Below are 25,012 nucleotides of genomic sequence, written 5' to 3' on the forward strand. Positions count from 1 at the left end.
CAGCTGAAAACTTTTGCTGCTGCAATGATTCAATTAATTCGCCGGATCGGCCGACAAAGTTCTCTCCTCGCGCGGGAGACATTAATTAAATTCCAATCAGCGATTTATCTTTCTTTCCATCTATGAGGCGGAAGCTTCGTTTCCTACCTAGAACGGAACAAAGGAAAAGTCTCGAGACTCGAAATTGAAAATAGTAGTAGTTGTTCTTGTTGGGAAAAAAGAACAAGAAGTTTGGCGCACTCGAGACGCAAATTGAATTTTACAGCCGGACGCTCTGCGGCGATGCAACTTCCAGTTTATTCGCGTCTGCTGCTGTTTTTCCGCGCGCAACGCATATAATTCCAGAACTTTGCGCTTGTCATAATAATTTATTTATTTTCGCTTCTGCAAAGTATTTATGTCCGTCCGTCCTTTCGACTGTGACGACAAATGGCAAAAGTTGCTTTCTTGTTCCGCGTGCGAAACTGCCGTAAATCGGCGCGGTTCTCGAGAGGATGCACCGCAGTCTGCGTCCTTTAACTCGTTTGATGAGACAACTTGCAAAATTAGTTTCCGCAACACAGAGACTTGTTGGTGCGCTTTGAAAATCGCACTTTTAATGAGACGATTAAAGAGAATGCAAGTTGCACAACTTTCAAAGTTAATTGACGAATTCAAATTTGTGTTCTAAATTTTAAATTTAGCAAGATTAAAATGTCATTAAAAAGATACTAAACTTCTTTTAGTTTGAAATTGAGCATGATTTAATTTGAAATATTTTCGATGCACTTGTTTAAGTTAAATTTTGCCAGCATTTAGAATCCAGCTTCAGAATAATTTCAGTTCAATTTTTAATTTTTTAAGAACATAAAAGCCACAAGAAAATTAAGAATTTTCATAATTATACAATTATATGCAAAATTAACTCATTTTTGTTAATCATTATACGCTTTCCCGTAAAATTTTAGCTGTGGGTCCTAGTTAACTCATAGAATTAAAGAACATAATCTTAAAATTATTAATTTATTAATAATTGTTTTCTCTACGTTTCACATATGAAGTCAATTTTCGTGCACCACTACTGAAAGCGTGCATTTATTTATTTTTTAATTTAAATTACATTGGTAGGTTTCTGCAGCCGAATTTAAGAATATTTTAACAAATCATATTTAAATTGAACATGCTATAGAACATACAACTACACGTATATTATTAAAATATTTCAGAAACTTAAAAAAGATACAAAAGAAATAAAATTTTTAAAATGTAGCTATAATAAAATAAACTAATTTTTATACTGTGAATTAATAATTAGCAAGCAATAATGATTAAGTTTTATAGAAATGTTATAAACTAATAATTTTTTTTAAATTTCGATAATTTTTTCTGCTTTTAAAGAAAATTCAACATATTAAAATACCTAAAAATCCGTTGGAACAAAATTTAGCAGCGCTGAAAGTGCTGAAACCATCTGCCCTTTATTTACACGCAGCAGTCCCTTGGAATATTTACTTGGGAAGTGTTTAAGAGGGCACGAAATGAGGAGGCACGCGCTGAAATTTCAGACTAGCACGAGACAAAACGTGCTCCAACTGGAGAGCGCGCGGGAAAAAAACTCAAAAAGTCGCAAGAAAATTTCCACCAGCCCTTATTCAAATTTGAAAATGAGTCAAACAGCTTAAATAAATTATGTTTTGGCAGAGAAATAAAAAAAAAATGCTCAACGCCTGGTGCGCAATTATTTTGGCGTGCGTCGTTTTTTTACGAAAAATTTCCACCTTGGCCTTAATTGGCCCTCGGAACGAACGGCGCTAATTAGTTTGCTCTGCTACGCGCTTGTTTTTCGAGCGAACATGGTAATTAGTTTCGTCACGTGGCTCAGCCGGTTTAATTCGACCGAAAAAAGCGGCCCCAGTTAACTAATGAATCGAGACGAAAAAACTAAAATTAATCAACTCGAGGAAAAACACAAACAAGGCTCGTGTTGTTTCATCAACATTTTGCTCTCGGCGTTTACCTTTGAACAATTTTCGCGATTTTCTCTCTAAAATGAATTAAATTTGTGTTTGCAGGCAAAAGTCCGTTCTTCACTGGCTTGGACGAGAGCGGCGGCGCCTTACTGGACGACGGCGGCCACGGTGGCCTCGGCGGGCTGGGCCTCGGGCCCCACCCGGGCCTCGTCGGCGAGGCCGGCGGCCCCCAGGGAATGCCCAACTCGGCGCAACCCCTGTCGTCGCCGTCGCGCTCGTCGCCACACAGTCAAGGCTCCGAGACTGGCGAGAGGTTCTCGCGCAAGGTGTTCGTCGGCGGTCTGCCTCCCGACATTGACGAAGGTACATATTTAACAATAATACAAAACTCTCGTTACTTCTTTATTCTTACACTTTTCACTTGAAGAAATTGGAATTTAAATAGTGAAAATTGAAGATTTCATGTTATTTCGAAGAAAAATGCAAGATTACATTTTTATAGAAAAAAAAAGAAAAATTTGCTTGAATTTCCCAAACCTGGCTTAATTTTTTTTGTAAAATTTTGAACCAAGCTTTTCCTCGTTAAACTTTTGTATATTTATTATTTATCTTAAAATAAGCTTTATTTTATTTAAAATTTCAATTTGTTTAAGAAGCAGTCTCTTTCACAAGTTCTAAGAAATTACAAATACTTTTGTAGCAGAAGTTCACGATCGAGAGTTGATTCATGGTGATTTTAATTTAAAATTCGGCTATTCCTCGATGGGTTCTTGTGACTTTTTTATTGTTTAAAGAAAAAAAATATCCTGCTCTACATGTTTCGGCTGTGGGCTGCAGCCATAATTCATGAGCTGCGAAAACATTTTGACAAGAATTAGCGCAAAAATCAATCTTTTTTTTCAAAAATTATTATTCGTTTTTGAAATTTCTTGATAAAAGATTTATTTTTTCACTAATTCTTGTCATAATGATTTCACAGCTCATGAATTATGGCTGCAGCCCGCAGCCGAAACATGTAGAGCAGGATATTGTTTATCTTAAACAATAAAAAAACTCCCAAAAAACCATTGAGGAAAAGCCAAATTTTATATTAAAATCACCATAAATTACAAATAATTTACATAAGCAAGCATAAAAAAAAGTTTTTTAATCATTTGCCACGATTTGCTATACAAGTACCTTTGTTCTGCAACAGATTTTTAGTTTTAATTTTATCTTTCAAAAATAGTTATTTTTTTTCTTACTTATTAACAATTGAATTTCATTTTCCGCAGATGAGATCACAGCTAGTTTCCGCCGTTTCGGCCCCCTGGTTGTCGATTGGCCGCACAAAGCCGAGTCCAAGAGCTACTTTCCACCCAAGGGCTACGCTTTCCTCCTCTTCCAGGTAAATCCAAGTTTATTTTCATTGGCAAATATCATTTGATGATTTTCCTTTGCAATCAGGACGAGAGTTCCGTGCAGCAGCTGATCGACGCGTGCATCCAGGACGACGACAAGCTGTACTTGTGCGTCTCGTCGCCCACCATCAAAGACAAGCCGGTGCAGATCCGGCCGTGGCGCCTGTCGGACGCCGACTTTGTGCTGGACGCGTCGATGCCTCTGGACCCGCGAAAAACGGTGTTCGTCGGCGGCGTGCCTCGGCCCCTCAAAGCTGGTCGGCATTCATGTGGCTTTTGATTTCTCTTGAGACTAATATTTTTCGTCCGCAGTGGAACTGGCCATGATCATGGACCGTCTCTACGGAGGAGTCTGCTACGCTGGAATCGACACAGATCCTGAGCTCAAGTATCCAAAAGGCGCGGGTCGAGTAGCATTTAGCAATCAGCAGAGCTATATAGCAGCCATCAGCGCTAGATTTGTCCAACTGCAGCACGGAGACATCGACAAGAGGGTAAACAAATTATTTCTTAGCTTAAAAATTATTTTAAATTTTTTTAACCCTTGGAAATCTGTCTTTTAATTCCTTCTCCAAAACAAATATTAAAAAGTTTTGTTGTTGAAATATTTGACAACATTCCAAAAATAAAAATGAAAATTTGCCCTTGTTCATTAAAAACTCTTGAAACTGATTTTTAAATTTAAATTGGGAACTTAAAAACATCCCCTCATTTTGTACATTTTAGGCCCCAACATCATTCAACCGGAAAATTAAAGATTTAAGTCTTTTGGAGAAACTTTCCTTCTTTTACTAAATCGATTGGGTTTTTTTTTTCAACCAAGCTTGTCCCATGCTCAAGTGTTGTTACCCTTCCGCTTATTATTCATGCAAAGGCAGTTTTTGCATTTTTATGACTTTCCGAGGGGGCTTACGTAGTTAACCTCAAAACCACTTATTGCGATCATGTTTTTGCCTCCCCTCGTTTGCATTGCAAATCCGATTTTGTCTCATTTTTCCCACACTTGACCCCCTGCAAAAGTTGCATATAAATAAATAAAAATATATTTACACATACGAGAGCGCAAAACTGACTTATGGAATTTTCGCAGGTTGAAGTGAAACCTTACGTGCTTGACGACCAAATGTGTGACGAGTGTCAGGGCCAACGCTGTGGAGGAAAGTTTGCCCCATTCTTCTGTGCTAATGTCACATGTCTTCAGGTAATGAAAATTCTTAATTTCAACAAAAAAAAAACTTTGATTGAGATATTTTAATTATTGAAAAATATTTAAAAAAAAAAAAAAAAAAAAACATTTCAAATTCATTTGGTTTTTACAAATTTGGAAGTTTTCTTCGAATGGAATTAAAACACTTTTTTAGACACATTCAAATTTAAAGAAAACTAATTAAAGGGCTACTGTACTAAAATATCAATCAACATTAAAATTTTTTTTTTTAATTAGGCGTAGAACGACCTTTTTATAAAATTCACCAAAACATTTGCATAAATTTTATGGGCCACACTAACTAGATGTCTCATTTTTCAGTACTACTGTGAACACTGCTGGGCCACAATCCACTCAAGACCCGGCCGCGAATTCCACAAGCCACTAGTGAAAGAGGGCGCCGACCGACCCCGCGCGGTGCCGTTCCGCTGGTGTTAACCACGGCAACTCTTAGGCACAGCTTAAATTTTGGGAATTGGGAGTAACTAAGCAAGAAATTTAGCGTCAAGAAAATGTTAATCTATTGACTAAGTAGGTTTCAATTTTGGGGTGGCACTTGGCTGTTTTTATTTGACTTCTCGGTTCGAGGCGGCGCCGCACTCGCGCCGCCCAACACTCGCACTCGCTGCGTTTTAACTCCTTGTTGTCCTTATCTTTTCTGTTTTTAGTCTTCTCTTTTTGGCGGGCGGCGGCCGACGGGCGGCAGCGAAAAATAGTACCTGCACCCATGGCGAACCCCCGCCCAAATTTAGCGAGCGTCACCCCAACTATCTCTCTCTCACACACACACTCTCACTCACACACACACACCCACGGTTTTAATTGATGCTTATATCATGTCTAGGCTAGTGGAATTAATCGTTTTTCAGTTTTATATAAAGCAACTGACCCTTATGTAATCGATACGGAAAAGACACGTTGGCGTCGGTCCGGCGCTCTTTCGGCCGGACGCACACACTTTTCACACTTTTGTCACGCATAGGGGGGTTTTTGGTCAAAAAATTCTCTGCCAAAATTTCTTCACAAAATATCTAGTTAAACAAAACGTGTAAATAATCACACACACACACACACACAGACAGACACACACAAGCGAAAACATGCTCGCAGCGTCATCAGCAGTCGCTCTTTGTACAGCTTTTTCAATGTGATAGCTTTTTTCTCTCAGAAAAAATGACTGTTTTCTATTTGAATAATTAATTAATTAAAAAGAAGAAGCCATTTTTCACAGCTGTATATAATCATAGGATGTAGTTTTTAACTAAAAAAAAGAGAAAACAACACGAAACGGAGATAAAATGTGAGTCGGTCCGCTTCGGACGCGACGCGCGAGTAGTTGCAAATTCTTTTTACTAGTGATGATGAACAGAAAAACGCTGTTTTTATGTGATTTAATAAGTGTAAGCCCTTAACAGAAGATATCCGAAACATAAAAAGTATTATTTACCCTTGCGAGTACCGACAAAACTTGCAAAAGTCGCGATTGGCAGAGATTTTTTGTTTCGACGCACTCGGGAGTTTTTTATTTTCCATACGAGCAGAGAATTCGAAACGAATTTCATGTAACGTATTAGAAAGAAAAAAAAATGTTGAGAATCTCCCATTTGGAAAACTATCGCGGTACAAGTTGTTTGTTGATATGAGAAAGAAAGAAAGAAAGTAATTTCTTTGCTAATTAATTACACTTACTACGCAACTTACACACACACTACCTTTGAAACAACTGGAACCCACACATAATTTTTACTAGATTGCTCAGGCTGTTGAATTTCTGAAGCGAAAATCGAATCGACACACACAAGCGAGTTCGAGACGTACTGGTTTTTTGTTACACACGACGACATGATGAATAGGGTATAATAATCGGTGCGCACACACGCATAATTAGTCGATCAGATAATTGAAAAATTACAATAATTAATTGTCTCTCACATACTTAACGCATTCACACACTCATGTAATAGCAGACAGACAGATGCAGATTTTTGATAAGCGGAATTAAGAGCAGAAGGTGTTTGTCGGTTTTAATTTTTTATTTTAGAAAGTGGTACGTAGCAATTGAATAACGATGCTATTTTCTGCGCATAACAAGACTGGTCCTTTTTGTAGGGAATAACGTGAAAAAAAAAATAACAAACAAACAAATAGAGAATGAGAGAGAAGAAAGGCGGATCACTGTGGTAAAAACGACAAACGAAATCAATCATAACGAATCACACGCATAAAAAACAAACTCTTTCGTTCTTCCCACCTTGGATCATTCACACACACAAACGCGAAAAAGCAAATTGAGAATTAATTTTTAATTGGTCGTTTTGATTTGTAGAATTTTGTTTCCGGCGCCCCACTCGGATTTTGCGTCGTGACCATCGTAGGCCGTCGCACGACTGAATTTTTACAAAACGTAAATTTGTACGAGCTGCTCTGCTTTTGTAGAAAATTGTGATACCCACGCGATGAATGAGAACTTTAGTCACTTTCGTCAGCACCAACTCGACTGACGCGCGCGCGCCTCATTGTTATTTAATTCCTAATTTGAGTCTTTTTTAAATAACTGACGGGTCTTAACTTTTTGTAAATCAAAACGAGTTCTTATACCATATTAAACTATTATTTAATTACACACAGTAGTCAGCAAATCGTTATATATTTATTTTGCAAAGAGAGAAAATAATAAGCAACTTTAGTTCCTATGTCGATTTTATCGTTTACAAATTGAATTTGCAGTCGACTTTTATTATTTGTACATATATGCAAACAAAAATTTGTACATATGTAATAATAACTAATTTTGGACACAATCCGCCAACACATTGTTTTAGTTGTTAAGTTGTCTGTGTAAATAATTTGATTTTTCTTTTAATTGCGAAAATCTCTCGAGGTCTACAAAAGCAAGCAACTCCGAGTGGGCACGACTTATTAGATTATTGTATTACTAGTTTTTAGCCAAAAAAAAAAGAAGTTACCTACAGAAAACAAACACCGTTTTTAAACCGATTGTTTTCGCCATTTTACTCAATTGTATCCGTTGCAAATTACCAAGCAAAGCCTTCTACGAGTAATAATATTAATGATTAATGACGCAATTTAATACATAACCTAATCAGGCACAGAAATTTTTCACACGAAATCACTCGCAAAATTTTTAACTAAAGAAATTCAAATTTCTCTGGAACGGGAACGTCGCGATCTGGTAAAGTGCGGGGAATGAAACGGAAAACTTTTGAGAAGGAAGCAAGTTGAGAAAAAAAATTACAAGGAGAATTCATTAACAACCAACAACCTATTAAATATTTTCAATGTATTTGTGTGATAATAACTTATTATTATATGAAAAAAAACTACAACTCGTCATTACTTGAATGTCTTAACAACTACTATATTAGATGATAATAATAATTAAAAATGCACGATGCTAGTGTTTTTCAAAATAAAATTTTGGATGTTGACGATGAGGAGGAAGAGAGTGCGGGAGAAAACTGATTTTTACACTCGTTGCGAAAAAAGAGGAATTAAACTAACCTTGACGAACTCCTTTGATTTAGATACTGAGCGATGTAGAATGCCAAAATTTAAAAATGGAACATTCTGCTGTAATTTTTTATTCTGCCTCAAAGGTGAAAAAAGAAGGAAAACTCTCGGAAAAATAACTGTTACAAAAAAAAAACTAATTTTAATATCTTGTATGACTTTTCACACTACTATATAAATACTGAGAATAGGAATATGTGATGAATGGTTGGTCATTTTTTCAATGTGCAAAATTGTGCATTGCAAGTTAAGGGAAAAATTCATACAAAACTGGTTTGGAAAAAAATCACACATAAAACTATACACGCTACACTTTCGGGTTTTAAAAACTCCCAAAAAAAAAAAAATTAAACTATGATGTATGGATAAAATATTATTGCATTGAAAAGTTGCCATTTTCACTCAACAAGCCCCAACACACAAAAAAGTCGCGGTTTACGGTTAGTGATTTTACTATACACACAGAAATATGGTGAGGTGCGAAAAATTTCCATTTTTTTACCCGACACTCGCAGCTCTTGACGACGACGATACGATCCTTTTCCAAAATCAAAAAAATTTGTTTCCTCAGCCTTTGTTTTCTGTTATTTGTTCTGATTTATTTTTATTTTTTGAGATGATGTGGAAAACTACTAAGTTATTGAATAAGTTATGATAGAATGTATAATTTTCGTTGTTGCTTCTTGATATAAAAACAAACAAACAAAAATATACTTACCAAGTGAATGTGTTAAATACTTTGTTGTAAAACTGGCGCGCCTTTGTCTGAAACGAATCCCCCCCCCCCCCCCCCCACCGGAAAAATCCTCCGGATATGTTTATTTTTATTTTTCTGTCCCCTCGCAAGGAGAAATCTCACAGTTGGATGATCAGAAAAGGCGCTGCAAGTTGAAGGAAAATTTTGTTATCGGCATATCCTATTGGTATTTTCACATCACACTAGTGTTAATCGAAGAATAGCTGTGTTGTTTTTTGTATAACCAATATCGATAAAAAGTAACTGATAAAAATTAGCGAGAAGTATAAAACCAGAAAAACCAAAAATACTACTTTGTGTATTTTTTAGCCAAATATTTTGTGCTTGTTTAATTCTTTCGAGAGGAATTCAATTAATACGAGAGTGGAACATTTGCAGTTTTATACGAAAAAGTTAAAAAAGGTGAAAAAGCAAGCGAGCTGTTGATTTTGCCTTTATAGCATGGAAATTAATCTTATATAGCAAACAAAAAACTTCTCAATGCAAAGTTGATATTTCGTTTTTATTACTATCATTATTTTTTTCAGTTGATTTCATATATTTTTCTTTGTAGTTTTATAAAAAAATAAAATTGATGATTTGAATTTGCTTTTCGTTTTTATTGTTCTCCTTTTGTTATTCCTTTTGCATGTATACACGGATTTGGAGAAAGGAAGGAAAAACGCTCCTCCTCGCACCCCGGCTTTGATGACGAACAGCAAAATTTCGCAACAATTGAAAAACACACGTACACACACACACCCAATATCAAACTGCCTGTAACTTTAGTCTCTATAGCCTCTCTGGTACAAAATAATTAAGAAGTTTTCAGTTCCGATCTGAAACGTTTGTACATACATGATTGATTAATTACTACGCTAATCAACTGACTAATTAAGGCCACACACAAACAAACAAACAAACTCACTCGCAAATTATTCATATATTAACAAAATATTATATAATATAAAATTAACTACAAAGCTGGTTCCCTACGTAGCAATATGACACTAATTCGTAATTAAATAAGAATTAATAATTTCTGGCCAACTTTACAATTCTTTCGAATCGGGCAAAGAAGAAGTCGGAAAAATCCACACACACACACACACACACAAACACACACTTCGTCACAAACAACGTTGAACAACCAATTGCGATGGCAACTCCTAGGATAACAATACAATTGAGAGTTGATGATTAATTAGCTGATCTTATTCGCACACTCGTGTAACACACTTGAAATTGTAACAATACTCACAAGAAAATAATATTAACAAAGACGAACAAAAAATAAATTAGCGAGACAAACAAAAAAGCCACAGCTGGTGTTATTTTAACTCGGTGTTTATATCAATGGAATTAATTATTATATACCGCGAAAGGATAAGTTTAGCTCTCTGAATAACTACTAAATATTGTAACCGTTCTTCACACACGCTCCGAAAAAAAAATTAAGCAAATCTGTCTCGTTGTAAGGAATATATAGAGTTAATTAATTACATACACTCAAATTATTTTTTCATGTCCCCCACCCGAAGTGAGCATAAAAAGTTATATTATTTGTGCAGCTTCTCGATTTTAACCACACATACACACGAAAAACTAACGCTAACCGTTGTACATTATTAACATAAAGGGCAAGTTACAATTAGAGAGCAGTTTTTGGCCAACCACGAAAATGGATTAATATAATATTCATCGTAGCTGTGAATTTTAACGGTTATTTGAGCGCGAGACGTAGAGGATGTGATTGTTTTTTGTATTGAGCAACGGCATGCGTGATATAATTAAACACCGCGCGAGTATAAATGAGATGTATTTAACCATTTTTAAGAAGAATTCAGCCAACACGACTCAAATCGCAAAAAAAGAAATGGTTCTCTCATGTAAAACATTTCATGTTTAACCTCGGATTTAAGGCAAAAGAAGAAGAAGAAAACAGAAAAGAAATTCATGATACTCTCGTGTAATAATATCTCTGTAATAAGGTGGAAAAATAAACAAATGTCGTCACTTGGAATGACAGTTAAAGAATTTTGGCTCCACTGCATCTGATTTTAAAATGGAACAGAAAAAATGGATACACACAAATGGCTGAATACTTTTTTCAGTTAAAAGCGAGTTTAAAGGACCTCTCTGGTGTTTTATTTTTATTCTTCGTTTTTTACAATCTCAAATTCATTAAACTGCAATCAAGATTGCTATCCAAAAATTCAAATGGCTAAGGAATGAAACAGGAGATAATTTGATGAAAATTACTGAGATCGAACTGAAATGCAAATGATTTTGGTGGGAGATTTTGTGTGTGTTTAATTTTTTTTTTCTAGAATTATAGAATAAAAATAATTACCAAGCAGAGTCTGCCTTTAGTGAAAATTTTTTTAAGAATGAAATAATTGCTATTCAGCCAGCGTTTAACTTCAAATCAAGTGGCCTTATTCTTTAACTCGAAACACACAAAATACAAAATCGGATTTCCGCGAAATTAATCTCTTAAAAAGCTTCATACAGATCGATATGAAAAGATACGCTGCATTTAAAGGACCCTCGTACGCATACTCTCTCTAATATTAATTAATTACTTGTAATCAATCGATCAGCAATACACTGCAGTCAAAATCAATTTCTTATTCCCACGTGCAAATTTCTTTGAGAATGAAATTTAAACAACAAAAAATACTTTTAGATACACTCGTTTGATATTCAAAGAAGGTTTAGTGTGATAGGTGGTGAGGGCTGGTAATTACAATTAATTTTTTTAACTATGATGTACACCCCTTTTGTAACACATTTTTGAGCCGCGCGCGCGTAAACGAGAGCACAATTAATTCAAGACCGAAATACGTATATTTAAAAATTGAGTGGCCCAAGAAACAATTAATGGGGGAGAAATAACGGAGCATCTCAAAATCGCGGCATTTCATTGAAAAAAGAAAGAAAGAAACAGAGGAGAGACCTTTTTACGATTTTGCAATCTCACACTCACTCACTTACACATACAAGTTGTAAACATGATAATAACAATATGGTATTTTGCATATCTTTTTGAGACGCATTCCTCTTTGCATTGTACTATAATAAAACCTAGTGTGTAAAAATCTCGTATTTGTAAAACTTTCTAAGGTGTACCACGCGCGAGATGTGGAGAGGGAATTTTCATTGATCATTATATATTTCCGGAAAAAAAAAACCAAAGAGAGAGATTGATGTAAAATGCAGCCAGAAGTTCTGTCTATTTCTGATAAGTACTCGGACCTACGATTTATATAAGAAGGAACCACTCTCTCACTCTCACATACCTAGGCTTTTCTGACGTGTATAATTAATAAAGTGTAAAATTACGAATCTATTTTCTACATGATGTAAAGCGACGAACGATATTTAATCGGTTGAATTAAAAACTCGCGATTAATTGAGACGCACTCACGTACTGGCTACACGATAGTTGATCCATTAATTCCCATTTTATAAATGAATAAAAATAAATAATTGACAAAAAAAAAATAATAACACGAGTCTCTCTTTCTTAATATTGTGTAATTATTATACACCGCTTGTTAGCAGCCCTCCAAGATACAATACCATACCGATACATATATAGTTTTTACGGTTTACAAAAAAATGGCGCCTCCGATTCCGCGCCACTTTCTTTCCAGCGCTGCCAACCTAACGAAGGCCTCGCTTGCTCTTTTAATTACACAAAATCTATCAACTTTTTCAAAGGCCGGCATTTGAGATTCTGAAGTTTGAATAAACACTCTGCGCGTGCGCGAGCTGTAGGTTCGGCGCATGCGCATTGTTCAGATTTCGAGCGCGAACAGTCGGCCCGTTTTTAGATTTATCTCACTCACAATGATGTTTTAAACTCGTTGCGACACGTGAACAATGCCGCGTAGCTCGTTTGCTGGATTAGTTACGGGTTGTAAACCGAAGAAACATGACAAGAAAAACTGCTGTGCTCTTTTTATACTCGAAATTAACCCATGTGCGAGATGTAAAATGATGTGTCCTTTTCTCAGTTTTCGAGAGAATATTTAAATAGTTTTTCGGTTGTTCGTTTCACGATTCGTTGCGTTTCGGTGGTGCAAAGATGAACCTTCCAAATATAAAAAGTGCAGTTAGTTTACTGCTGTGTATGCGTCCTCTCGATATCAAGGGAGCTAATTAAAAAATAACAAATGGACTAAGGGCGCGCGCGCTTACATACCGAAGACTCGGCCCACACACTTTTTATATCAAATAAAGGGTGCTCACTGAAGTTGACGACTGCTGCTGGGTTTGTAGGTGGTGGGTGAATCCCGACGAGCCAAAGACGGGGGTAACTTAACGTGTCAGTAAGTAAACTCAACAATGCAGGGTGTTAATAAAACGACGACGATTTCCCAGTACATGAATTTTCGGTTTTCGGTAGAAAAGATGTGTAAAAAATTGAAATCTTGGATTCGGCTCTCCTTGGTTGTAACAACAACGCGGTTTTGTACGTATCTGGTCATTTTTAAAGGAAATAACACACGGAAACATAAAAAAAAACACACACACGGGGTCGAAGATTTTATAATGAGATGAATCTGTTTAAAAGTGACGAGAGTTTATAGCTAATTTTGGAGTGACTGCAAGTGGAATAAGTAAAAGTAAAAAAGCGAAAACAAAAATTAATAATTCTGATAAAAGTGAAAAAAAAATTACGACGATGATATGACACGATATAATGTAATGCTTTTATCGTTTTTTAAATAACCTCCACTGGATATTTTTTAATGGATTTTTGTACATTTTCTATTTTTTGTAAGAAGATTTGATGCTCGCTGATAAGAATAATCTCTCAAACCGGTTCACTGTGTAATTTCATACATAAAAATAACATTGCTGATGATATGAAAGGATGCGACGAAATCGACACACGCGAATCCCTTTAAGAATTCGAGCCCCTGGTCCGCGCTTCATTTTTTAAATTGTTCGTTGTAATTAGGATATAAAGATTTAGGATGAAAACGCATTGGCGACCTCACCTCACTGTTATATTCCTTGATAATAGGATAAATTTAATACAATTACAATATTTGTACTATAAAAATTGTATAACCCTCTATTATGGAAATGGATATTTATATCATGCTCTAATGTACACAAACTCACACTCACACACATAAAAAAACGACAAAAAAAACACGCATGAAAAACGGATGTGTAAGCAAAAAAAAAAATGAACACAGCAATGATATTTTTATTTTTTACTGATGTGCTGGCTTTATATAATTGAACATGGGATCGATTGTGTAAAGGCGTTTTCTAATAGATGAAGAAAACACACATGGTCGCGTTTTGTTACCACTGATATGTAATTTACGAGAAAAGAACAAAGACAACGCTGAAGATAGTCATTTTATGTTTTCTATACGACAGAAAAGATGATGAGAAAAAAAACTATAAATGTAACAACCTAATTATTGGTTATTATTCGACATGCGATTTACAGTTAATGTACGTGGATAATTTGAAATACATGTACGTTTCAATATACCAAAAATTAAAAATAAAAAACAACCGTGATTTCATTTCAACATCAGCTACCCTTACACAAAGCATAATTAATAGAATATGATGATGTTTAAAATATTATTTTTGAAAATGTAAATTTATTAAAATTGGAGTCATCAAAATGTTATGAATTTGGTTGAAAAAATGAGAAAAATGATATTATCTTTACTCTGCAACTAAATTTCGGATAAAAAAAAAACATATAAAATACAAAGCAATAAACATAAAAAAAATTTATTTATGAAGCAAAATCAATTCAAGGAAAAAATTTGATTTTTATTACATATTTATTAAAACAAATGTTTTGTGTTTAAAAAAGTTCAAGCAAGCATAATAATTTATCATGCGAAATTATAAGAAAAGTTAGGCAAGGCAGATAAGCTTTGAATTAAGACTGCTTTGAATAAAAAGCTTTCAATTTACTTAATTTCAAAAATAATAACTAAAATGATTTTTCTTAGAGATTGGTTTACCATTTGCTTTAACCCTCTCTGAAAGCATCTAAAAGTTGTTCACAAGTCCAATTTCGTGTGGTTGAAAATAATTGTTCCTGTTTTCAGACTTAAAAAAAGTTACCGGTAATAGCGGCAATAAGACTGAATAAGACATAAATAGAAAGTTAATAAATGGATGTATTATTTTATATTATTGTGTTGCATAATGATTTTTATGATCTTAATATTTCTTTAGGAAAAAGTTCAAAATCTTGCATTACGTTTAATGAGAACTAACGACTAATCATACTTATTAATTTTAGGTGTCAAGTGTATTGAAGAATAAGTACAATTATTCTTGTATTGAATTATTTAACATTCTTTTAATGAATTTTGATCATAATTAAATATTGGGAAAATGGTCTTGTTAGCGGATCTTCAGCCCTGTTTTCTCTGAAATCCAGCCCAAATAACTGGCAACCCTGGTGAACCCGCTTGGACTCTTTATGCACGAAGTAGACGAACCAAAACTGACGAGACCCACTTGCGTGCTTTTTTTGTCCTTCTCTTTGCAGACAAAAGGACCACCACTGTCACCCTTTTTAGATCAAAACGTCAAATTAAAAATTTTGAATTGAATTTAAATACAAAATGACAAAAAAAATAAAATATAATATTCCGTCTTTTTTTTAAACAAAATTTGAAATTAAATTTCATTAAAAAAATAATTACTCACTTGACAAGTGGCCTGCTTGTCAACGTTCTTGATACAGAGCAGCGAAGATATCACAGTTTCTTCCCCATAGAGACTGGCACAGACGGTGTTTTCAACGATCATTCGCTTCAAAAATTTCAAATCGTCGCTTGTGCCTTTATCTGTGTCGATGCATAAATCAATTGTGTGGTACTTTTGATCATTCATTTTTCTACCATCACCGGTTTTTCCCCACCCAGAGATGGTGCACTTTTGTTTTGCAAAATTTTTGGTCGCGTCAGCAGCGGCTGGAAGGCGTACAACTTGGACGAACTTGGCTGCTCAGAAAATTTTTATTCAAAATCAAATTTTTCCAAAATCTGAATAAATAATACAAAGTTCAACTTGCACTGGTAGTTTCAAAAGTGCGATGTCGTTGTTCAGAGTTTGGTCAGAATAATTTTCATGGACGTAACTCTCGGTGGTCGCCACATTAATTCTGCTGGAAACGGAGCCGGAAAGTTTGACCACGCCGAGACTGACGTTGAATCGCACCATTCTGGATAATTTTCAAGATTAATATGAATGTTTATTTGGCATTTTTGCACCCGTAAACGCAATGGGCGGCCGTCAAGATCCACTCAGGATCGATCAAAGACCCTCCGCACATGTACTCCTGGTCGTTTGCGTCGTACAGGTTGATTCTGGCTTGCCAAGGAAATTGGCCCAACCTTGCTTTTTGGCCGCCGACAATTTGACTCTCAATGCTTCCTTCGTCGCTGTCAGTGCTACTTCCAGCGTTCTCTTTGCAAAAACAAATAAATGAGCTTCTTAAAGAAATTAAAATGTAATACATGAACTTGAACGAATAAAAATATATTAGTACAATAAAATGGGGAAAAAAATATTTGTGTATTTTTTACAAGATAATTCTTATAAAAATCAGGCACTTACTAATTATTTTAATTTGCAAAAAACTTTTCATTTTGACGCTTATCTACAAAAAATATGAGCTAGAAAAAGGTTATAATAATTGTATTTATTTGTGTTCCACGAAGCAATCTCTGACCAACAAAAGATATGACCTGGAAGGGGGGAAAATTCCTTCAATATTTGCTTAAAAAAAGAAACAATTACGGTAAAAAAATTAGGTAAAATTTAATTGCTCGTCAAAAAACTGTTTCAAACTGAATATTTGGTAACGCTAACCAAAATATTAATATATTGATCTCAAAAAATAAATAATAAAAAAATTAAATGAAATTGACTTTTCAGAGCTTTCTAGGAAACTGGTAGGAAATTAATTGTTTAGAGGAATGCTCGTTGAAAATTTTCGTCATATTTTCTGAATATATATAATGATATATTCCCTTCAACAATTGTCAATAAAAAAAGTAATTGAAATAGCAGCAAATGATCTGCTCAAAAACTATCCTCGAACAAACATCAAGAGAATCTAATTATTTTACTAAATATTTAATTAACTTAAGTAAATTTTTTCATTAAATTCGCAATGTGAATCCCAATAAAACAGAATAAGTTCGCTCCTTACTGTTTGGCAATTTTTTCCCTTGGGGTTTTTTGTCCAATTTCGGTTTGTTATTTTTTTCGTAGGCCTTGGCATTGAAATTCGGGACGTTTTTCTCCTCGAAGCCACGCGAAATGAAAACTGTAGGCCCCTTCTTTACTGCTGGGGCTGGTGCTGTTGTCCCAGTAGCTTCAGAATAAATCTGGAATTATGTCGTCAACGCTGTATTGTGACGAAATGAAGTGATTCTTACTGTGGTTTCATTTCCCAAGACCGTGGTGAGAGTGAAATTCAAAAAAGCGAGCGGCAGGATCATTTTTTCGTTTCAAGGGCCGCACCAGTTTCTACCTGCGCGGCCGCCACTCTGCAACAATGCCCAGCTCATTGTCAGGCAGATGTTTTTTCCAGTTTTTTAATGCACATATAACACGGACGAGGTTGCTGTAAATCATAGTGATTGTCGTCACAGGCCCTGTGCAAGAGGAAATGCGTATCAATCAAACCGCGGGGCCGAGTGACGGCGCCGCACCAGTGAAAAAATTCGCATCATTTGCACACAGTCTGTGATTGTGATTTTCCCATGTTCATCATCAAATGTGCTGCCTAACGAGACCTTCATTAAAAATAATCGAATGTTAATTGTGCACTTTTGAACACAATTATTATTTTGTCTATTTACAATGTAATTAATGTAGAATTAGTGAAAGGTGGTGTCTATTGAAAAATTGTTTTGAATAATTTATCTTTAAATACAAGTTGCTAAATTATTCTGAAACGTTTTTTGCTTACATTAAAGCGACTTTTTATATTTTTAGAACGCGTTGCTCAGCTTCAACCTTACGAAAAAAAGGTGCTCTAAATACCGGTTTGTCGACAACTGTTGCCCTGCAATTAAAAACTCACATGATCAAAAGTTTTACTTGCCTAATAAAGCATAAGTTCAAGTAAAAAAAGATTGCAGCTATTTTTAAAAGCGACTTGTAATAACCACACAGTCACGTTTTTTCTTAAACAGGAATGATGCAACGGTCAACTTATGAATATATTTTGAACCGCAACACCTTTTTATTTACTCTGTACATGTAAGGTCAAAAATAAATAAATAAATAAACACTAAAATATTAAAAATTATTTCTTGGAAAAAGTTAACAATCACGGTGAAATTTAGAAAATAAATCAAAGCTTTTACTTCCAATTAGTTTCACTTATGTATGTCACTTTTAAGGGTTATAACCTTACTGATAGCGTGCTATTTGTTTTTGATGGTCCACGTATGTAATTTATGATGTCAGTAAGAAACACAAAATCTGCGAGAGTAAATTGATGTCTCCTGCCCTCCGCCCTTTTAGTCTGATTGCAAGAGATGAATAGTCGAGATAAAACGGCAGCACTCCTCCTTGTTTGTCAACGTTTGTTGGTGTCCCAATAAAATTGATCATAAATAAAATTAATGTACCAATCTGCTTATGAAAGTTTGCTGTGAGATTATACAAATATTTATGTATTGTTGTAATTTTGTAGCCAATGATTCCTTGCAGCTAATTTCTCAACACTAATACCTGTAAATAAAAGACCACATCAGTAGAATAAATTTAAATTAAAATTACATTTTAAATATTTTTTTAGTGGATGCGTTTTTGCGATAATGTTAAAGCAACATCCGTCCAACAAAAAGATTTTATAATCCTAATTATTATTCCTATTGTTGCGCATTGATCAAACAATTAAATTCTTCCTAACGGAATTTGTTTAATTTAAATTCCTTTTAAGGTATGACAAAAAAAACTATTTTCGTCTCAATATAATTATAGCCGTTGTGGTGGCGAAATAAATGATAGCACGCATTAGCGGAGCATTGCTCCCTGATAAGAAATTTGATTTGACTTGACGCAGCATTTGCATCTGGACTTTGGTGGCGGAAACATCTTCAAAGAAGGTTCAGTATCGTCTTAATTTGTTTAGAATTTTCTTAAAGCGTAAATCTCATTATTAAATGAAAACGTTTTTGATAGACCTTTATAATTGATAAAAAGCATCTTTAGAAATGGATTTGACCTTCTCAGTGCTGTTTATTCTTCTAATACTCACAGTGCAAACCAGAGCCAAGGAGGATACCAAACCTGACATTGAAAATCTCTTGAGGGTATTATACTTTTCATCTCTACATGAAACTACAATTTATCCATACTGATTTTGCCTATAAACTATTCCACCCACTATCATTCTTTGCTCTCTTATTACATACATTTTTTTAAATAATAGTAGAACTAATTTTAGTCTACAAAAAAATTTAAGATATTAATGACATAATATTACGTGCATACTAATTCAATACTTTTTAATTAATTTTATCTGGCCTCAAAAATTAATTGCTACCTCGTTGTTTTGGTTTCACACGTGCCCTAAATTGCTGATTTTTATCATTATTAATATTATGATTTTTTTAATGAAATATTTTTTCAGGAAGGATACACCGCAACTGATCTGGACACACAAAAACCTGTGGTAATTTTGTTAGGCAACACGGGCACAGGCAAAAGCACCTTCTCCAAATTTCTCCGCCGAGACCCAACTTTAAAAATAGAAAGAAATTCGGGGCGAAGATGGATATTCACAGATGGCGAGGACAAAATCGGCAGCACAAAGAGCCACGTATCAAAAACACTCTTTCCTAACGTGGACGTAGACGAACAAACGGGGACTCAGGTGGTCGACTGCGCGGGATTTCAGGACACGAGGAGTCCTGAATTTGATCTGCTTGCGGGGTTTTTCAACAAGAAAATATTAGACTCGAGCGAGAGGGTGAAAATCGTCATAGTTGAAAATATTTTCAATCTTCAGCAAAACGGGAATCGCGACTCTTTCACGCGGGCGCTGCAGCAAACGGCAGGTCTGATCGGCGCCAACTTTGATTCTTTTGAGGGATCCTTGGGCATTGTTGCAACCAAAGTTTACGGCTCGGACAGTGACGAAGACATTTTATTTGAAATTAAGGCTTTTCTGGACGACACACTGGAACATCTCCGTGAAGAAAATGCCCGTGCGGAAAAAACTGATGACAAGAAAAAACAGCAGGACTGGTTCAGACAATTGCGACTGTTGGAGTATCTTCTAAAAGGAGAAAATGTGCGACTCTTTTGGCGCCCTGAAAATTTCCAAATGGAGTCAATCGAAGAAAACCGGCAACAATTGCGGAAATTTGTGTTTGAAACTTTGACGTTATCAAAGCCATTTGCCCACGAATTTCAAATCACCGTTGCTGCAGAAACAGTTAATTTCATTAACGAAGTGATGCTTAAGAAAAGCGAAGACGCGATGGAAAATGAATTCCAGAATCTACGGTACAGATTGATCAAAAACTTTGACGAAGCGACCGGCGTGAATTTGAGACCAATATCTCTGAAAATGAGGAACATCATTGAATTCTGTCAGAATTATCTCACAACACTGAGCAACGTTAATTCAATGGAGCAAGTTGAGTTGTTCGCGAAAAAAAGAGGCGTTGGAGAAATGAACCTGCTGGAAATTCACTTCCAGGTTGACAAAGCAAAATTCTTTTATCAGGTAGTGGGAAAAGATTTCTTCGATGCAGTTGCGAAAAAGATCATCGTTGATTTGAAATCAACTATTGCTACGAAAGTCAACGCAGAACTTGGCTTCAATTTTTTTCTGGAATACTTGATTAATGATTTCGGCACCTACGAATTTCTCTACGGCAGCACAAAAGTTGATCAAGAAATTGCAAATGTCAATCTTTCAAACTTCAAAGCTTTCGCCGCTAACCTGAGAAAGTGGGGTTTTGGTGAGAAAACGGCTGTATCCGCTTCCAGTTTAAATCCAACCGAAGCCAACGTAGAGGCACTTAAAATTTTGGGCCTTGAAATGAAGCAAGGTGAAGTTGAGGTGACAACAAGAGGCACTATCGTTACATTCAGCGGTCGTTACATCATTTTGAGCAAAATCAAGGAGCAAATTTTAACAAAATTGTCAGCCAGTGAAATTGTTCTAATGGCTAGCGAAAAGTTGTTCGTTGACGGTGACATCAGTCTTCTGAACACGCATCTCAAATTTTTTGCACCTGAAGTAGAAATTATAGGAGTTCCAAGAAAAATGCACCTACGGGGGGAAAGTGGTAAAAGTGTTTTAGGAAAGGCTGCAAGCTGCGTGCGAGGAATATCTGAAGCATCTAATGGTATGAAGGGAAACGCAGGATACAGTTCAGGAACCTTTACTCTTTTTGCCCTCAACATTAAAAACGGACATTTGCTCAGTGTGCAAACGGAAGGTGGAGACGGGGGTGCCGGACAGACTGGAGGTGACGGGTGCGAAGTTAAAATTTACGACTGGCCTTCGTATATTCAAGATAGTATTCCGGACAGCCATTACTTATATATTTGCTGGCCAATGCTCTCAAACAAACATGCAAGCATGTGCAGCACAAGTAAAAGTAACGAAGTGCGTCTAATGCAAGATAACATGCCACCGACAGTCGGAGGGAACGGTGGGATAGGTGGATCTAAAGCATTGCCTGGAGTGCAGCGGTTGCTCATAAGAAGTAAAGAAGCTGTTAAAAGCGTTAAAACAATTGAATTAAATGGAAACGATGGAGCCCCTGGTCAAGGAGGAAAAGCTGGCAGGGTGGGTGCTCAGTGCACTTTCAAAAAATACCAATGTTCGCTTCCTTCAAAGACTTCTGTGAAATGTACATCCGCGGGAAATTATTACGATTGCGAATGGAAATTCACGCCAGTTGCTGACGGCCTCAGAATTGATGGAAATTCTGAAGGACTTCGGCAATACAAGTTTGCGGAAAGCAGATTGTTGGAACAAGCTTTCGAGTTTTATAAATTTATCTCAAAACAAAACCTTGTCTTAGAAGCTGAAAATAATATAGGTCAATTTTTAACTTTCCTTTTCACGTCAGATCAAGCAATTTCTCAATTCACAACTCAAGATTTTCTTAACATGATTGACGCTGCAGAATCAAATGTAAAGAGCGCACAGCATAGTGATTTGAGAGACACGATTCAAAGATTAAAGTTCTTCTACTCTGCGATGCTACAATCAGTGCGCTTGTGGCGAAAAATTCGCGGTGAAAGTGACTCCGTGATGGTGACAGAATTGACCCTGATCAGCTTGCTGGACACTTTGGAGGCTTTTCTGCATGGCAAGCAAGTGGTGCGACTCTCAGCTTTGGTAGACGCGCAGCTTCGCCGACTTACTGACGTTGATAAGGCGATCGAACAAGTCGGTAAGTTCGAGGCGGTTGCCGCCGAAAAGAAATTGCTGTTGTCAAGAATTGCTGATGCAGAAAAACTTATGCAAAATATTTATCAACGAAAAATTGACGAGATCAAAATACAAATAGATACGGAATTTGATGTCTTGCTGCAAAAAACGAAACAATTAGAAGAGCAATACAAAGAAAACGACAAAGTTCTGGTCGAGCACCGGAAAAAAATAGTAGAGCACATGCGGAAGAACGTGGCTATGGGTGTAGTGAGCTCCATTTCCACGCTCACGGGCATTTTTTACCCGTCAGCAGCACTCATTGGCCCCACAGTTACGGGCATCGCTCAAGCTGCAGCATCAGGACCACCGTCATTACAGTATGAGTCACAAGTTCCACGCGCAATTCAGAACGCCAAAGCGTTGTTTGATAAGCTAGAAAGGCAGAAAGCGGCGCAGCAAAAAGATTTGATCGCTTCGGCTCAAGAAATCATCGATGCAGATAAAAATGGGAAATTTTTGAGAGAGGAAAATATTGCGAGCGTTAAAGATCTCATTTTAACAACATCTACAGAAAAAAACTCACTAAACTCAATCGATATAACGTCTCTCTTTATAGCTGTAGATCTCGATTTAAAAGCAAAAATTGCAGAATTGAAAGATTCAAACGGAGACGGCAATGAAATAGCAAAATTGGATTTAATGAAAAAGAGGCTGCAAACTACCAGGTACATTGCAAATTCTGGTCTAGAAGTGGCAAAAACATTCAGTCAATATTCCAACGACCAGTCCGTTCTAGATCAGGTGGATGCGGCAATCAAGCAAAATCAAGAAAACCTAAAAGAAATGGCAGTTTACGAGGAAAATTTGCATAAAACTTTCAAACCACTGGTTGAACAAATGGTTAAAACTTTCGACTCGTTGAAATCAAATTTGAAAACGCAAAACACTTTTGAGCTGCTATTCCAGCAACTTGACCTGAAAAGCTATGCCAGAAAATGTGTTTCAATGGTGCAGAAATTGACGCAAGATTTATTCAGCGAAGACGAGGGATTCGCCACCATCCTGACAGAGCTTCAGGAACTTCTGACTACTCTGATTGACGCCTACGATAAAATCGAGGAGCTCCGTTACAGGGTGCCTTTAGCCGACTTCGCTGGAAAACTCGCCGGCGTCAAATGTCTGAGCACTTCAGATCCAGACGCATGCAACTCTCTGCAAAAAACTGCACAATCGATCAAAACGAATGAACTTGTACGAGAATTTGCATACGTTTTTGCGGCCTACCAACAGGTTTCGTTCCCTTTTGGCGCCAACAGAATGCAGCTTCTCAACACCACCCATTTATCTCTACGCTCGGAAGCCAAAGAAAAAATTGCAGAAATTCTTCGCTCGGTTCTGGAGTCAATTCGCGACGACCTTTCATCCAGTAGCACCTCGATCCAAAATCATCTAGACGCTGACGTCGTGTTGACAGAATTTAGCTCCAGATTTGTGTCAACTCAACCCTTTTTCGTCTGGCCCAATGTGCAGTTTTCGCGGCAGATCGCTGATCTGTTGAATGGAGAGAGGGTGACGCTGATGGCATCGGTGCCAGGGTCAAAAAACGCCGTCAAATTCAACTGGGTGGCTCTAAACATGACTTCAAAGGACGAGGACGCCGCTTGGCAAGTTCACAATTTGCTCAAGCACTTTCGGATCGAGATGGTGCACGGCGGAGAGAGTTATTTCAGGTGCGGCGGCGCCGTCTACGCCATCGGTGGTGCTGACCTCACCTTCACCCTGAGTTTCGAACGTGATGAAAAAGGCAACTTTGTCACGAGAAACAAGGTACAGGAGAAGCTCAGCACGGGAGACGTGCCCCTCAGCCCTTACGTCATGTGGAAATTTAAACTCATCTATGCTGGCAAAGAGGATCCGAAGGTTCTATTCCACAAATTAGGGCTTTTGTCGAAAAAAGTTGACTTGGAACTGGTCGGCGAGGGTAGCTATGTCGCTGAAGGCGCTGCAATTTGCGACTCTGATCTGAGCCGAGCTTACAATTACGTCAACTTGTAACATGTTTTTCCGATTTTGAGCAATCTTGTAGTTTTAATTCATAATGTGGTTTTAAGTGAATTCACTTTTTATTGTTAACAATAAAAATTAATGCATGTTGAAAAATTTGTACAAAAAATATATCTCAACCTTGGTTGAGTTTATTGTGGAACCAAAAATATAAAATTGTCCACTTATAAGTAATAAAGTTTTGGGTAAAAAAGAGTTATTTAAAATTTGTGGGAAATTTTGATTTTCTAAAAAGTAAACGCCATTGAAAAATTTAAATGTTTGTTTTAATTACAAATTACCATACTAAAAGAGAGTCCACCATTTGCCATTTCTCAACTGGAAATTTATTGGCACATATATTATGTTATAGAAATTTATTTAATGAGATGAAAGAATGTGTTGAACATAATAGAAAAAATTTGTAAGTTTATTACAAAATCTAAACCTAGAAAAATGGCACATTACCATGCGCAGTTTATCAGTGTTTTACTGCATTTATATATAATATGTGAGTAACAGTAATATTAAAATACATTTAAATTAGTTACTTACAATAAATATTAATTTGAATGTTAAAAAAACAGAAGATAAGAGATTTAGCAATTTAAGGGAAAAAATTTTGAGAAAAGGCACAGTTTCATGTATGTGCGAACGCGCCACTCCTGATCTTTTCATTATACATTATTGTGGTTTAGTGATCTTTACTAAAAATTT

At 36.1% G+C, this 25,012-nt stretch overlaps 3 protein-coding genes across 4 annotated transcripts in view; 2 read left to right on the forward strand and 1 right to left on the reverse strand.

The window, feature by feature from the left end:
• LOC132199845 (cytoplasmic polyadenylation element-binding protein 2) overlaps positions 1 to 12,339 on the forward strand; it is a 244,340-nt gene extending 232,001 nt beyond the window's left edge. For both annotated transcript variants that reach the window (XM_059624892.1, XM_059624901.1), the window contains 6 exons: positions 2,052 to 2,312; positions 3,224 to 3,336; positions 3,396 to 3,606; positions 3,662 to 3,843; positions 4,440 to 4,550; positions 4,878 to 12,339. In XM_059624892.1, the coding sequence (XP_059480875.1) occupies positions 2,052 to 2,312; positions 3,224 to 3,336; positions 3,396 to 3,606; positions 3,662 to 3,843; positions 4,440 to 4,550; positions 4,878 to 4,994 (995 nt within the window). In that variant the 3' untranslated portion in view covers positions 4,995 to 12,339. The remainder of the gene's footprint in view (positions 1 to 2,051; positions 2,313 to 3,223; positions 3,337 to 3,395; positions 3,607 to 3,661; positions 3,844 to 4,439; positions 4,551 to 4,877) is intronic.
• A 2,830-nt stretch (positions 12,340 to 15,169) lies between these two features.
• LOC132195775 (brachyurin-like) lies at positions 15,170 to 17,430 on the reverse strand. The gene is made up of 7 exons (XM_059617979.1): positions 17,274 to 17,430; positions 17,045 to 17,222; positions 16,101 to 16,296; positions 15,888 to 16,051; positions 15,729 to 15,830; positions 15,535 to 15,674; positions 15,170 to 15,396 (listed from the first exon to the last, which is right to left on the reverse strand). The coding sequence occupies exons 1-7, from the start codon at positions 17,334 to 17,336 to the stop codon at positions 15,226 to 15,228; spliced, it is 1,014 nt and encodes a 337-aa protein (XP_059473962.1). The 5' UTR covers positions 17,337 to 17,430; the 3' UTR covers positions 15,170 to 15,225.
• Positions 17,431 to 18,305: 875 nt separating this feature from the next.
• On the forward strand, positions 18,306 to 24,497 carry LOC132192518 (uncharacterized). The gene is made up of 4 exons (XM_059612516.1): positions 18,306 to 18,311; positions 18,914 to 18,956; positions 19,111 to 19,163; positions 19,484 to 24,497. The coding sequence occupies exons 1-4, from the start codon at positions 18,306 to 18,308 to the stop codon at positions 24,305 to 24,307; spliced, it is 4,926 nt and encodes a 1,641-aa protein (XP_059468499.1). The 3' UTR covers positions 24,308 to 24,497.
• The last annotated feature ends 515 nt before the right edge of the window (positions 24,498 to 25,012 follow it).

This window comes from Neocloeon triangulifer, unplaced genomic scaffold, assembly GCF_031216515.1.
Source record: "Neocloeon triangulifer isolate White Clay Creek 2 clone unplaced genomic scaffold, ASM3121651v1 ptg000001l, whole genome shotgun sequence".
In the NCBI taxonomy this organism is placed as follows: Eukaryota; Metazoa; Arthropoda; class Insecta; order Ephemeroptera; family Baetidae; genus Neocloeon; species Neocloeon triangulifer.